Consider the following 14,260-nt stretch of genomic DNA (forward strand, 5'->3'; position numbering starts at 1 on the left):
CTAAGATGCTGCCTCATTTTTTTTTATCTGACTCCCATGCCAATTTAATCCCCCAATTCACTGGCTGTCTCACAACCTCCTGCATTGTTTCACTCAGTGCAATTTTGTCTTCCATTTTCACCCTGCCTCTGCCCCCCCCCCCCTCAGCTCAGTTGCTATGGAAACCGGGCCTTCGTTCCCACACCGGTGACTAGGCCAAAGGCTTCTCTGCTCCTGGGGTCGCTTCCAATTATCTGGACCTGCAGGGCACTGAGCAACGCGATCCACTCAAAATTTATGAGCTGTTGGCTCATTGCCAGGAATTTCCAGCTGTTCTGAGTTTAACCTTGATCCCTGAACACTGCAAGATCACATCACCTCCAACAAGGGCAGTGGCTCCTGGCTTCATTCAAGGCTCTCCTTCCCTGCCATAACACTGCGCTGGTACCGGATGCGGAGCTTTAAACTACAGTTTTATCCATGGTCAGAATCTGGATGGAAGCGGCAAGGCCAGCATTTTTCCACCCATCCCTAACTGTCCCTTGAGAAGGCGGGGGTGAGCAGACACAGTCTTTCTGGTGAAGGCATCCCACTGTCAGGGGTCAAATTCCAGGATTTAGACTCAGCGACAATTATGGAGAAACAATTTATTTTCAAGTCACAGTGGTGCACGGTTTGCAGGTGGTGGTTTTCTCCTGCATCTGCTGCCTGTTAACCCTCCATCTCATCACAGAGACTCCAGATGCTGAAACCCAGAGCAGGACAAACTGACGCTCCGTCATGTTACCTCCATCTCACACACCCATCATCAACCCCATTTCCATTTATCATCTATTACGTACATTTCCTCTCCAAGAAGACTACAACCTTGTCGAGGTTTGGAGGCTTGTATGCCTCAATGAACCCGAGAGGTTGGCCGGAGTCAGGTGCTTTATGCTTTGGCTCTCATACGGTCGCTCAGGCCAAACAGGTCAAGGGATAGAAGCCAAACATTCCCTCCAAGTTCAGGGGTTCAGCTCAAGGCTAACAATCCTGACTGGTAAAACAAAACTGTTACGGAAACAGCAATGAAGAATCCTTCCACATCTGAGTACGATGGTATTTCTGAGTTTACACCTGGGACTTGCATGACTGACGGTAGTGAAAAGTGAGCTACTGACATGATGAAGGAAGCCCTGAACACTGCCAGAGACTGAGGATCTTCATTGCTGCCCTAAATGCCAGCAGTGTAATGGGCAGTAAGTTCACTCATTTCCATCGATGCTGCATGACCTGCTGAGTTCCTACAACATTTTGTACAGGCTCCTCATCGTCAACCCCACCTCTAATCCTTTCTACCTCTTACCCACTCACTATGGGGGCAGTTTTCAGCAATTAACCCACCAGCCTGTAGATGTGGGAAGAAACTAGAGCATGGAGGTGGTGGGGGCAGAGAACCCACAGGGTCATTTCCACACACGGACAGCACCTATGATTGGGATCATTTCCAGGTCTCTGGAGCTGAAGTCTGAGCCAGCTTGGTGGGACTCGAATTAGTATTCCTGGATAAGGATATTGCTTGTACCAAAACCTGAAAAAGTATGGTGAAATAAGATTCCCCTCTCCCTCAACACCCATGGCCATCGAAAGGTCCCCAACCTCAAACAACATAACCTGGCCCAGGAGTAAAGGGCTCATAGCCTCCAATTGGAGCACAGGTGGGGGTGGGTCAAGGTAGAGAGAAAGGTACAGCGTTAGGGAACTGTGAGAGGTTACTGAGAAGATCAACGTGCTCTGGACAAGAGGTTACAGTGACAGCGTGAGGGCTAATGGCAGAAGGGAGGAGGATAGAGACAGATGAAAGGGTGGGAAGATAGGTTGGGAGGGGAGAGCAGGAGTCAGATCAGAGGGAGGGAACAAGCAGAGGTGTCAAGGGTCAACATATAGACAGTGTTAAAGAAGGGAGATTTGAATGGAGAGGGAATTGGGACAATGAGAGGGTGGATGGATGACAACAAAGGGGATAAGTGAGAGCAAGTGGGAATTGCAAGCAATGAGAGAGAAGAGCAGGCATCAGCAGAGGAAGGTGGGAAGAGCCGTGGGACATTGAAGATCAGGACAGGACACAATGCGGTAAATTGGTCGGTTAAATGGCCGCTGTGGAAAGTAGGTAGGGTAAAGTCTGGGTGGGAGAAGAAGAGTGGGAACTTATGGGTGTTTGGGGCAAAAGGGATGGCAGGGAATGGATTGCCCTGAGAGCTGGCATTGACTCAAATGGCCAAATGGCTTTCTTTTATGTTTACAGAGATGACTTCCCTTCACTCGCTGGTTAGGACAGGAGCAGCTGACTGAAAATCTTTCACTGTAACCCTATGCGGTGTCCCAGGAAGTTAACCCACACTTGGGTATCCGGGAAGGAGAGAAACTCCTTAACAAGACACGGGAAGAAGGTTTGCATGGAACAATAAAGTTTATTGAAAGCAATCATGGTAACTTAGCAGCACAGAATGGCAGCATAACACTGGAGGAGACATTCCTGGTCTCGGCAAACCCCTTTACAAAACGTCATCTCAAAACAAAAACGAAGCCAAACTTACTTTTGGCAAACCTCTTGCTCAAGGCTCCTTGACACCGTCAGTCCTCAGCCCACAAGCCAGAGACTGGGGCAGGTGTTGGGGACAGGGCCTATGGAGAGCGAGGGGGTGGGGGTGTTGATAGTCTGGCTAGGGGTTGGGGAGGGCAGAGTAGGGGTGGACGAATGCCACGGACCTCTCTACCCCTGATGCCAGGATCTGTCTTGCACCACAGGTACCCCCTTCTGTCTCTCTGCCAATGACCATTCAAACGGAAAAAAAAACCCAAAACCACAGCCCATTCCCCATCACAGCCATTTTTTTTCCTTTCGCTCTTTTACTTAACAAAAAAAATGTGCACATTTGTAAAGCATAACAGAGAATACATTGAAACAGTTGGAAAAGAAGTATCAACTAAACATAATAGAAATTCAAAATCAGAAACCATTCAGAATTTCAAATCTAACCTGATAGGGCCCCTGAGTTGAGGCAATGTTCAAAGTTGGGCCTCTTCCCATCCAATCAGGGGCACTGTGCCATTTTATGGTGTTTAAGAACTGGCAAGGGAAATCTCATAACTCACAACTCCACATCCCCACCCCAGCAGGTTTACCTTCTTTAGGCTGGGGAAGAAAGGCACGAGTCCCAGGGTGGCACAGGAGGGCCAGTATTACTGTGTAAGGGCCAGTATTTTCAGTCGGCTATTTTGCCACTGGCGACTCCCTCTGCCATTTGCTTGGCTTGGACTGGAGTTGCTGTGGAACAGATAGATTTAGGAAGGGTGTGGGAACTAAGTCTTGAGTGTGGGTAACTATCTCTGGGCATTTTTCCCCTTCTGTATTTCTTGGGAACCATCTCAATGGTGTACAATGATGTACAACTTTCAGCACTTATTCCCTCCTCTCCTGCCCACCCAAAAATTAAGAGCCACACGTTCAAAGTGGACATTCTCCATGGACATGCAGAAGGCAACAGGAAATGTTATGGCGGACGCACACTTTCCCCCTCCCCCATGGAACAATCGCATAGTTGCACCAATAGTGGCTTTCCAGAGATAGTTGGCTGCAGCCAGTGCCTCTGGATGTTGGTGGTTGCCATGGTGCGTTTAGAAACCCTGGTGCTCTGGTAACCTGAAAGACAATTCCACTTGGTCCCTACCCTCCTGTGAGGGTGGAAGAAGAACACAGCAGGAGGCCACACATGGAACCTGAAGGGGCAGAAGCAACAGGCAAGTTGCCTGAGGCCCAAGAGCTGACACACTCACTCAGCCTAGGCCACAGCCTTTTCTAGCACCACTTATCAGGATGGAGTGAAAGCGGGGGTGGGGAATGACAATTTCCCCCAAAACAGATACACAAAAGATCAAACAAAAAATAACTCAAATCCATCTCTTATTTTGATCTTCATCCCCTCTCCCCTTTGAGCTCAGAAACCCTCCAAGTAAGATTTGAAAAATTTGAAAAAAAAACTGGTCTCTGATTCACAGATTTTAATAGGTAACAATCAGCCTGCCGCTGCCTATATCCCAGGATGCGTGAAAACCGTGACAAAATTATCTTTTTTTTTTGTCAGCGCCTTCAACTTAAAATCATTACACACTGCAATTTTGTGCTGACTTCAAAAACCACTTTACAAAGAAAAGAAAAATAAACAAAAAAATGTTCTAGTGTGAATGTCAGAGGTAGTATGTGAGCACTCTAAAACTGGTAAAACATGTAGTAATTCTATTGGTTTATATGAGCTTGCATGAGGTAATAAAGCCGTTTTTTATTTTTTTTTGATTGGCTAATCATGTACAAATACTTCTTTCTACAGTATATACACTGTGCCCGCGAGTTAGCACGACTAGTTCGCAGTGTTAAAAACGTCACTGTAAAACCCTAGTCATCAATGCGTGGCAGACAAAAAGAAAAAAAGTATTAAAACACTGAGAGAGATAGACCTGGAGAAAAGGAGGTCTTCTTCCCGCTTCCCCCGAAACCCGCGACAACGCAAAACCACCCTCCCGCCCGACCCCACCAAACGCAAAAACGTATAAAGTGTTCACCTCAGAGGAGGAGAGATTGGCTGAGGATTCCCCTCAATAAACCATGGGGGTTGCTGTACCAGTGACACCAAGCAGATGGGAGGAGGGTGGGGGGCTTTGGAGAGAGGAGTGATGTCCACTTTGGAAGGTAGGAATAATTCTCTTGAAATATGGAAGATCTGGTAACGTTGACCTCAATGGAAGCAGGGTATTGGGAGGGAGGGGAACGGGTTAAGATGATGCATGCTTAGCTGACGCAAGCACTTGAGGGATTTCTGCCCCTCTTCTATTTCTCTTGGCCTCTCCAAGAACTCTACACCTGCTTCCAATGCAACAGACGTATCAAACTGCCAGCTCATGAAGCAGTCCTAGCACCTGGGCCCCACCACCCCAAAAGTTTCCCCTGCCAGGTAATCTCCCTGCATTTACATCAATTCCACCCCTCACCCACACTCTTGGGGGCAATTTTCAGGTTCCATTAAACCTACTCTTTGGGATTTGGGAGGAAACTGGAGCAGCTGGGGGAAACCCAAGAATGTGCCAATGGCAAGCAGGACCTGTGGAGAAATCGAGGCCCAGAGGATATATTGGGGGTAGAGTCAGTGGGACCTCTGCACTAACCCTACATACTTGCCTGCGCCACCCACTCCGCCTCTACCACTGGCTGCCATTCCTGTCAATCTTACAGATTATGTAGACAATTGGTTGATTCTCAGGTCTCAAGGAAGGAGAGCAGTCAATGAACAATACAGGTTGAGGAAACAACCTTCTTTTTGACTGTTTCTGGCAGTTGCAGCTCCAGGAAACCTGGGCAGATGTGAGTTGGACAGGGACAGGCAGCAACAGCCAGGGCACAACTGGTGCCCCGGTCTCTCCTTCAGGTGAGTACCCCACACTAGGCCCAGGGTCATGGGGTGCTCCCAGATCTCTGGCCTGTGTGAGTGTGACTGAGGGTGGGGGGGCTCTATCATTCAGCTGGCAGGTCGCAGGTCTGGACCAACACAGGAAGCCATTCAGCCCATCAAGCTCTCGTTGGCTCATAGAGCAACATTATCTTTTTCTCTCTTCCACTCTAATTTTCCCTGTAAGCTGATCTCCCAGCATCTACCAATGCCACACTGTCCATGATGGAGAGCATACAGAGGATGTCAATCACACCACGCACTCACCACACTGAAAAATAGCACACACTCATACAGGCAGAAAAAACACGCAGCACACACACACACACAGAAAAACACAGATCAGACACACACAGATAAACCCAGACCACATACATGCATAGAAAAATTACGTATGCACACAGAAAACTCACCACATAAAAACACACACATACATACACCCTGAGGGAGAAGTAGAGAAAATGTAGCGGGGTAGAGAGGGGTTGAGGGAGAGAGGAGTGGGGGACAGGCAAGGGAGCATGGTGGAAAGACAGAGAGAAGAGTAAAAGAACAGTGGAGAGTGAGGATAGTGAGAGATAGAGGTGGAGAAAAAAAAGTGAATGGGCAAGAGGAAAGAGTACATTGAAGAGAGGAAGAGTGTAGGGGGTAAGGTGAGAGGGTGGCGGGACAGTAAGAGGAGAGATCACAGTGAGGACGAGAGTGTGAGGGAAGAAAAACAAGAGGGAGAGAGAGGGGGACAGTGGGGAGGGGGAGACTTGAGCTGAGAGGTTCAACCACACCACACAAACTGTGTGTGGGACAACCATAAATTGACTCTGTCCTACCTGGGCCAGGTCAACAGAAAGCCTTCCCTCAAACTCCTCCCCCAACAGAAAAGACAAAGGCCAAGGTGAGGTGCACCCATGCGTGCCTCCGATCTGCAAAGCCCCACACTTATATCCCACAGAACCACACACCTCATGAGTAACTGCACATCCCAGTGGAATGGTTGCCTTCCTGGACAACAGAGGGATGGGTTGACCCCACCAACGGTCCGTGTGTCATGAGCAACCATTTGTAGGGACAGGACAGGATGGAATGTGGGAGGGGTGGTGGTGAAGTGGCCCATCCTGGGAGTGACATCCCTCTTTAGGGGTTATTCCTCCAACACCTGCCACCCTCTGTACACTGAGGTCCAAGGTTTTACAGTGAAACACACAAGGAGATAGGTTAGTATCAAGGTCACCCCAATGTCTGAAATCATCCTCTCCTCTGTCCTCTTCTTTCTTATTGGTCAATGCTGGAGACAAGCCCATCAGATCAGGGAAAGGCCCGGTTTCTCGGAGATCAGTTGGAGGTATCAGAGTGCACACTTCCAGGCCCTTCTGTGGGAGAGGTTACAGAGGATGGGGTGGCTGCATCCTGCCAGCCTCCATTAGCCTGGAGTCAGAACGGAAGCAGAGTTACAACCTGGGTAGCACAGGGGGAGGTCACAAAGCTTGCGGGACCAAACTCCAAACACTACCACTGAATTAATGGTGACCCCCAACCCCTGACCAAATCCCATCAATGGCAAACTCCAATCCACCCCCAATGCCTGACCAAACCCCAGTCCAACTCCTGATAAAAACTTAAACCCAACCTGCTGATTAAACCATGAGCTCCCCAAGAACCAACCCCTGTCCAAACCCCAAATTAAACCCTCATCAAACCCCAAAACAAAACTCCTGGCCAATCCCCAATCCAACCCCGGGACAAACCCTAAACCCAATCCCTAACTAAACTACGAATCACAAACTCTGACCAAACCCTAAAAACCAGTGCTGACTAAACTGCAAATCCAACCTCTGAGCAAAGCAAAACGCCAACCCCTTACCAAATCCCAATCCCACTCCTGACCAAACTACAAGCCCCACTTTGGCCTGAGCCAAGCCCCAAAGGTGATTACATTTCAAGCCACCCCTTCCCCCCAGGATGCCATCTTCTCCACCACCTACCGAGGTCTCAACCCTTTTCCAACCATCCATTGCAAAGAAAACGTTGGTCTCTCCCAATGGGAAATCTGCCCTGAACTCTGCACCATTTCCTGGCTTCTGAATGTGTCCCCTTGGGCCGATCTCTTTGGCTCAAAGGGAGTAGCCTTTCCCTTTCTCCTCAGTCCCAGCTCTAATGCTCTCATGGGCGTAATGGGCAGGGACCCATGCTCCAGCTGTAGCCTCACTAGTAGCTCACACAGTGTTAGCAATAATATTCTTCAGGGCAAGAACAAGATCACCTAATGCTCATGCCAGTGGCATCAGGAACCCAGAGTAAGGGCTGGGGGTGATCCCAAACCTGGTGCCTTGTAACTCGCACTGTATCCTGCACACCCACCAGGCACCTCTCTGTAGCCCATGTCCCTGTTGCCCTATGGGCGATCTAATGGAATAGCAAGATCCACAGTAGGTCACAAGGACATTAGTCAGGCATCTTTTGGTATTATTCACGGTATCAAATGATATGGTGAGAAGGCAGGTGTATGGGGTCGAGTGGGATCTGGGATCAGCCATAATGGAATGGCAGAGGAGACTCGATGGGTTGAAGGGCCTAATTATGCTCCTATTTCTTATTGTCTTCTGGACACGCCAGGGTGACGGTGAACTGTGGGGTGTACATTGAGGAGCCATGGGCTTGTAGGAAGCAGAATTCTTTAAATCAGGGCCTATGGGATTATTCTGTGCAGTTGAGGGTTTTGGTCCTGTGACCCAACTGGGAGATGGTAGCCCAGTCAGAACAGGAACCCTCCAGATATCCGGACTTAGAGAGCTTCTCCGATTTTTTCCCCTCATCTCCTAAGTTTCCTCCTTCCATTTCTCGAGTTCCCCCCACCTTTGTCGCTCTCTCACTCCCTCATCGATGGAATTCCCTCTCTCCACATTGCCCACCTCCTTATTCCTTCCAACTGTTCCTCCAACCAACGGTTCATCCTAAAATAACCTTCCTTCATCCAACATCACCCAGTCACTGTCCCTCACACCCCTGTACATCCTGACACCCAGACCTTCCACCAACAGCACCCCCCTCCCCCACCCCACTGAGCTCACACCAGGCTATGGGTGGGCGAGACACGGAGGTGCTGGTGACTCTCATCCAAACTCAGGGATCCACCTCTGTGCTGCACCCCCAATCACCGACCCGACCTCCCCTCCACCGTTCCGTCACCCTTCCCCCAAATCCCTATGACCTACCCTCACGTCCCGTGGGCTGTACATCTGGTTGGCGGCCAGTCCTTCCCCATAGGGCTGGTTGAGGGAGTGATGGAGGGTCTCCACCTGCAGGGAGGGAAGACTAAACCATGAGTGTCACCCCAAGAGTCCTCCCTCCTTTTCACCCCCACATTCCCAACCCCACAAACCTCCACTGCCACCCCTTCAGTAGCCCAGCATCAGATGGGGCCTCGTCTTCTTTTCACAGGCCATTCAGCCCGCTCCCTCCCCTCTGTCTTGCAGTCAGACTGGGAATCTGGTGGGTAGAGTGGGCAGAAGGTTCGGGCGACAGCACCATGGTGAAATGGTTCCGCTCCTCCGTGTCTCACCCTCAGAGCTTCCACCCCAGGGTGCTCTGGCAGAAGGTTGCAGGAGGCTCACACCTGGGAGTGGATGGGTTGCCACAAGGGGGAGGGAAGGAATTGGGGTGGGAGGGAGAGAGATGGAAGGAACAGGTATGATCAGGGATAGTAAGGATGATAGAAGATGGGGGAGGACAATCGTGATTAGGAAGGACAGACTAAGGGTTGGATGGGGGTGCGATCGAGAGCGAGGTAGTGCTGAGGGAGGGAGATGGGACAAACATGAGAGGCTGATAATCACAGGTGACATCTGCTGCAGACCACACTCCTTCCCCCACCCCAGCGGAGCAGCCCCACCCATGATTCGCGAGAGCTCACGGGGTGAGGCTGCGAGTTACTGACCTGTGCCCCTGGGTAGGAGTCTCCATTTAACCCCTGCATCCCCATGAACATGTCTCCGGAAGCAGACAGATTGAACGAGCCAGAGGAACCTGGAGAGGGGGAGAAGGAGAGAACGAGAGCACTCGAGGTCAGCGGCAGGTCTCCATAGGGCACGGGGCTGGAGCAGCCAGTGACAGAATATTGCAGCAATAACCCCATTTTCAGTAAGTACCCCCTTCCCCTCCCTACCCACCAGCTTCTGCAACAAGAGCAAAGCACCAGCTGTTCAATCCCAGAGTAATTCTCAGTGAAATGAGGATCCTGTCACTGTGGTACCATGGACAAGTGTACACAGGGAGAAGTGGCTCCAGGCGCAAGGGACACAAAGGCAAAGGCAGACCGATACACACAGAGCCACCCAGTCCTTGTTGACCATCAATCATGCACTTACACAGCTCCCATTTTATCCCCTCACATTCACGGCCAACACCCCCACCCCCAGCTCCCACCTGTCATCCCACACTGGCCAATTAACCCAGGGTCTCTGGAGCACGTACTGCTTACTGATGACGTCAAGGGCAAGAAGACGTGCACAGGAGCGTGCCAGGGTCACACAAGGACTGTTACCGTGAGGGCACAATTTGTACACTGACCAATTGCTGGTTACTTTGGTGGAATTTCAACCGGAGAGGCAGTTGGAGCAGCCAACGGAACAGACGGGTAAGTTTTAGCCGAGGATCCAAACTCATTCTGTAGTAGTGGCTCAAAAAATGATAACAACCACCGGTCTGAGCAAAAGGACCTCACCCCAGCCCCCATGCTGAAGCAATCTGCGGGGAGGAGAGCGGGAGAAGCACAGGGCGGCCTTGAGCTGGGAGCTCCTGAGGGGCTGAGTGGTCTCCCCTCACTCCCATCTCTTGCACTGTCAAACCACCGGTGATGCAGTGTTCAGTGTTTGTCTGGATTTTCTGGAATTAACTGGCAGAAACATCAGTGGAACGGGGTTCATAAGGCAGGAGGCAGAATGAGAGTCTGAGGTTGGTGGAACCAGGTCATGGTAGGGTGAGACGGGGGGTGTGAAGTCCTTGCAATCGTGAGAATCAGATTACACCTCCTGCAGCGGCAGGTAGACACCCAGTCAATCAGAAAACCGGGCTGAGGTTTTGGGAGGCAAGACTGACAACTGGACCAGAGCCTCCCGCAGGTTCAAGTTCCAAGCACAGCAGCCCCAATGTGGACCCCAGACCAGGGAAATGCTGAGAACCAGCTATTAAACCAGAAATAGTGCTGCCACTCATTAAATGTGTGAATGCACAAGTTATTTTATCTTGGGGTAGCATAGCTTCTTTAAGCTAAAGTATACTCTGTTGCATTCAAACTGACGTTGATGGGACCGTAGAACCGCGTAGTGTGTCAGCCTCACAATGCAATAAAACACCCTGCACCAACAGACCATCAACTATTTTTAAGGTATAGGCACAAGAGATTCTGCAGATGCTGGAAATTCAGAGCAACACACACAAAATGCTGGAAGTCTCTGTAGGCCAGGCAGCATCCATGGAGGAGAATAAACAGCCAACGTTTCGATGAAGGGTCTTGGCTCCAAATGCTCACTGCTTATTTTCCTCCACTGATGCTGCCTGACCTGCGGAGCTTCTCCAGCATTTTTTCTGTTGCTCAACCCTTTTTAAATACCTTGAAAATAAACCTTTACCATTCTGTTGATAATTACATTATCAAGGAATAATTTAGGAACAGCTTCTTCCACCACCAGGTTCCTAAACGGACAATGAACTCATGAACAACATCTCACTAGTTTTGCTCTCTTTAGAGAGCAAAAAGTACTTATTAAAATTTTTAAAAATCAAACTTTTCCTGCTGTAATTTAGAGCCTATTTTTATGTATTGCACTGTATGGCTGTCATAAAACCAAGATCACGACATATGCAAGTGATAATAAACATGATTCTGATTATTACTCCTTCTTAAGTGAACGACCCCCAAATTCTGAAGTGGTTCTAGATTAAAAAAACTTGCATGATATATCTCCTTTCAACTACCCCATCTCATCTCAAATGCATGTCCTCCTGTAATTGACATTCCTACCCGGGGGAAAAGATTCCTTCCACTATATAAACTCCTTTCATCCTCCAACACGCCAAAGAAAACAACCCAAGTGCGTGCAACCTCTCCTTGGAGCTGATACACTCAAATCCTGAATAAACTTTTTCAGCACGTTTTCCAAAGCCAGTATATCCTCCAGATAACCCGACGACTACAGACTCCCCAGAGTCAAGTGTGTATCAACAAGTCACCTCTTGTTCTTCTAAACTCCATCAAATGCTGGCTCAACCCGCTCAATCAGTCCTCGTGAGGTGGCCTCTTCATCAGAGGGAACCCTGGATCCCTGGCAACCCATGGTCAGAAGTGTGACTGAAAGAAAGGTCATTCCAGCCCTTTGAGGACCATAGCAGCAGGGGTAGGCCACTGGGCCCCTCGAGCCTGACTCATCATTATTTAATCCACAGCCGATCAGACTGTAACATCAGCTTGATGTTCCCACCTAACACCAAACATTTCACCTCTCGGTTCATTAAGAATCTGTCCAGCTCTGTTATAAAAAATATTCAAAGATTGTTTCTACCACCCTCTGGGGAAGGCTGCTGAGGACTCTCAAAGAAAATGATCGCTCTATTTTTTCCCTGAAATGGGTAACACCTTGCTTTTAAACTATTAAGTGCCCGTGATGCTGCTGTATGCAAGATTTTCGTTACACCATGTATACGTTCTTGTACATTGAGAAGTTTCAGATTTTCCCCACATCCGCTCTATTGAGAATCCTTGGGATCTCAGCAAACAGATGACTGGAACACAGATCTCCCAACTGGAAAATCACTGCTCATATCCGGACACAAATCCTGGACAAGAACCAGGGGAGCAGGTGGGAGGACATTTGGTTGGCCTGGGAACAGGACTGAACAGTCCCAGTAGAGATCAATTCCCAGCAGAACCTGCATAGTCTGCCTTACAGTCCTATAGCAATATAGTATGGAAACAGGCCCTTCAGTCCACTGAATCCATGCTGACCATCAATCACCCATTTACAGTAATTCCTTCATTCTCCACACATTTGCATACCACCAGTACTACCAACCAATTACACGCTCATCAAATCTACAGTGGCCAATTAATCTATCCTTGGTATGTGGGAAGAAACCGGAGCAGCAGGGGGAAACCCACGCGGTCACAGAATGTGCAGACGGTGTTCGAGGTCAGGATCGAACCCGGATCTCTGGAGCTGTGAGGCAGTGGCTCTACCCACTGTGCCGCTCACTCGCCAGGATGTTAAAGCAAATAACATTAACCATCTAGGATTCCACCCCCACCTCTGGATCACTACATAACATCACCCTACCACATGCACACTCAGCAAAGCCAAGATGGATGTGTGATGCCCTGTGGTTAAATAGTAACCACTGGCCACTGGTCAGTGAAGCCACACTGTACAGTGTTGAGCGTTGGCAGGTCCACAGTGGGGATTCTGTTCACCGCAGGCTGGAAGAGATTGTGAGACAGCCAGAGAGCGCGCCAGAGAGTGCATGGGCAAGAGAGAGAACCTGGGGGAGCGAGCAAGCGAGCAGGAGAGGCTAAAGCGGGGATCAAGGGAGCGAGAGGAGCAGATATACAGAAATCATACAGAGTGAGCTCGACGGAGAATGGGAGAGATATAGAGCATGAACAAGAATGCATGAGTGTGGGAATGGGAAGGGAATGATATGGAGAGGGAGGGAACCAGTCTGGGAGAATAAGGGGAGAGTAAGGGGGTGAAGGGGTAGAGTATATTTGGTGGAATGGTAGGGAGAATGATGGAATGAGGAGAGTGATAATGGGAATAAAGGGGAAACAATGTGTAGAACAGGGATTTCCAACCTGGGGTCCACAGATCCCTCCGTTAATGGTAGGGGTCCATGGATAAACAAAGGTTGAGAACCCCTGAGGTAGAGTGAGGGTGGGTGGGGAGGCAAACATGCATTTCAGCGAAAGGTTGAGGTGCAAGGGGAGACCTCTCAACCAATGACTCAGCTGCTTCAGGAACTCATTGTCTGGGGTGGGACAACAATGTGCAGTCCCTCCTGCATTCACTGGGCCAGTTAGAAGCAGAGAGAACTACCCCAGCACCACCCCCAGGGGTCAGGAATAAGGGAATAGCATTGCAAGTGAGACAGGTAGCAGAGTAACATATCCCAGAGGCCACAGAACCAAGCCCCAGAGTACCAGCAAGCCACATCCCACAAGAGAAACAGCAGGAAATACTTGCAGCAAGGAAACAAACATCAAACCTCAGAAATACCAGAAAAGCACACACAGACCGGCAGGTACGGTTAAAGATACTGCGGGAGGAATTCTTTCTTGCCTTAAACCAATCGGGTTGTCCTTTTAATTTTTGCCCCACCCCTCCCCAATGACAGAGCCAATCAGTGCAGAGGAGATGTTGCTCAGTTAGCAGCCTACCTGCGGAGGTGGGAGTGGTGGGCGAGTTTGCTTGACTGTTCTGAGAGGCAGCAGTCGCATTGACGGCGGTCTTAACAGCGTAAATGTTAGCCTCCTCCTGGAACTTACCAATGTTCTTCTTATATCGAATGCGCTTGTTTCCAAACCAGTTGGACACCTGCAGGGAAAGACACGAGGTCAGACAGAGCAGCGAAGGGGGTTGGGTAAAGAGCAGTAGGTAGAGTGGGGAGGGGTGCGAGGTGGAGGGTGAGGGAGCACGGTGGAGGGGGTGAGAAGCTGGAGACAGAGAGGAAGGGGATGGTAAGGAGAAAGAGAAAGAGGAGATACTAGGAAGGAGGGGTGAGGCTGGACCCTGGACTTATCTCGGAGCTGCAGCAACCAC

At 49.7% G+C, this 14,260-nt stretch overlaps 1 protein-coding gene across 4 annotated transcripts in view; it reads right to left on the reverse strand.

The window, feature by feature from the left end:
- Positions 1-2,409: 2,409 nt before the first annotated feature.
- The window catches only part of LOC140718646 (pre-B-cell leukemia transcription factor 2-like), a 50,597-nt gene continuing 38,746 nt past the window's right edge, over positions 2,410-14,260 (reverse strand). For 2 of the 4 annotated variants that reach the window (XM_073032682.1, XM_073032678.1), the window contains exons 6-9: positions 13,987-14,035; positions 9,388-9,476; positions 8,666-8,749; positions 2,410-6,878 (exon numbers count right to left, since the gene is read on the reverse strand). In XM_073032682.1, the coding sequence (XP_072888783.1) occupies positions 6,786-6,878; positions 8,666-8,749; positions 9,388-9,476; positions 13,987-14,035 (315 nt within the window). In that variant the 3' untranslated portion in view covers positions 2,410-6,785. Of the gene's footprint in view, positions 6,879-8,665; positions 8,750-9,387; positions 9,477-13,878; positions 14,036-14,260 lie in introns of all 4 variants that reach the window. The other 2 variants (XM_073032674.1, XM_073032664.1) reach the window with 1 other exon arrangement.

The sequence above is a fragment of the Hemitrygon akajei genome, chromosome 2 (genome assembly GCF_048418815.1).
Source record: "Hemitrygon akajei chromosome 2, sHemAka1.3, whole genome shotgun sequence".
Taxonomy (NCBI): domain Eukaryota; kingdom Metazoa; phylum Chordata; class Chondrichthyes; order Myliobatiformes; family Dasyatidae; genus Hemitrygon; species Hemitrygon akajei.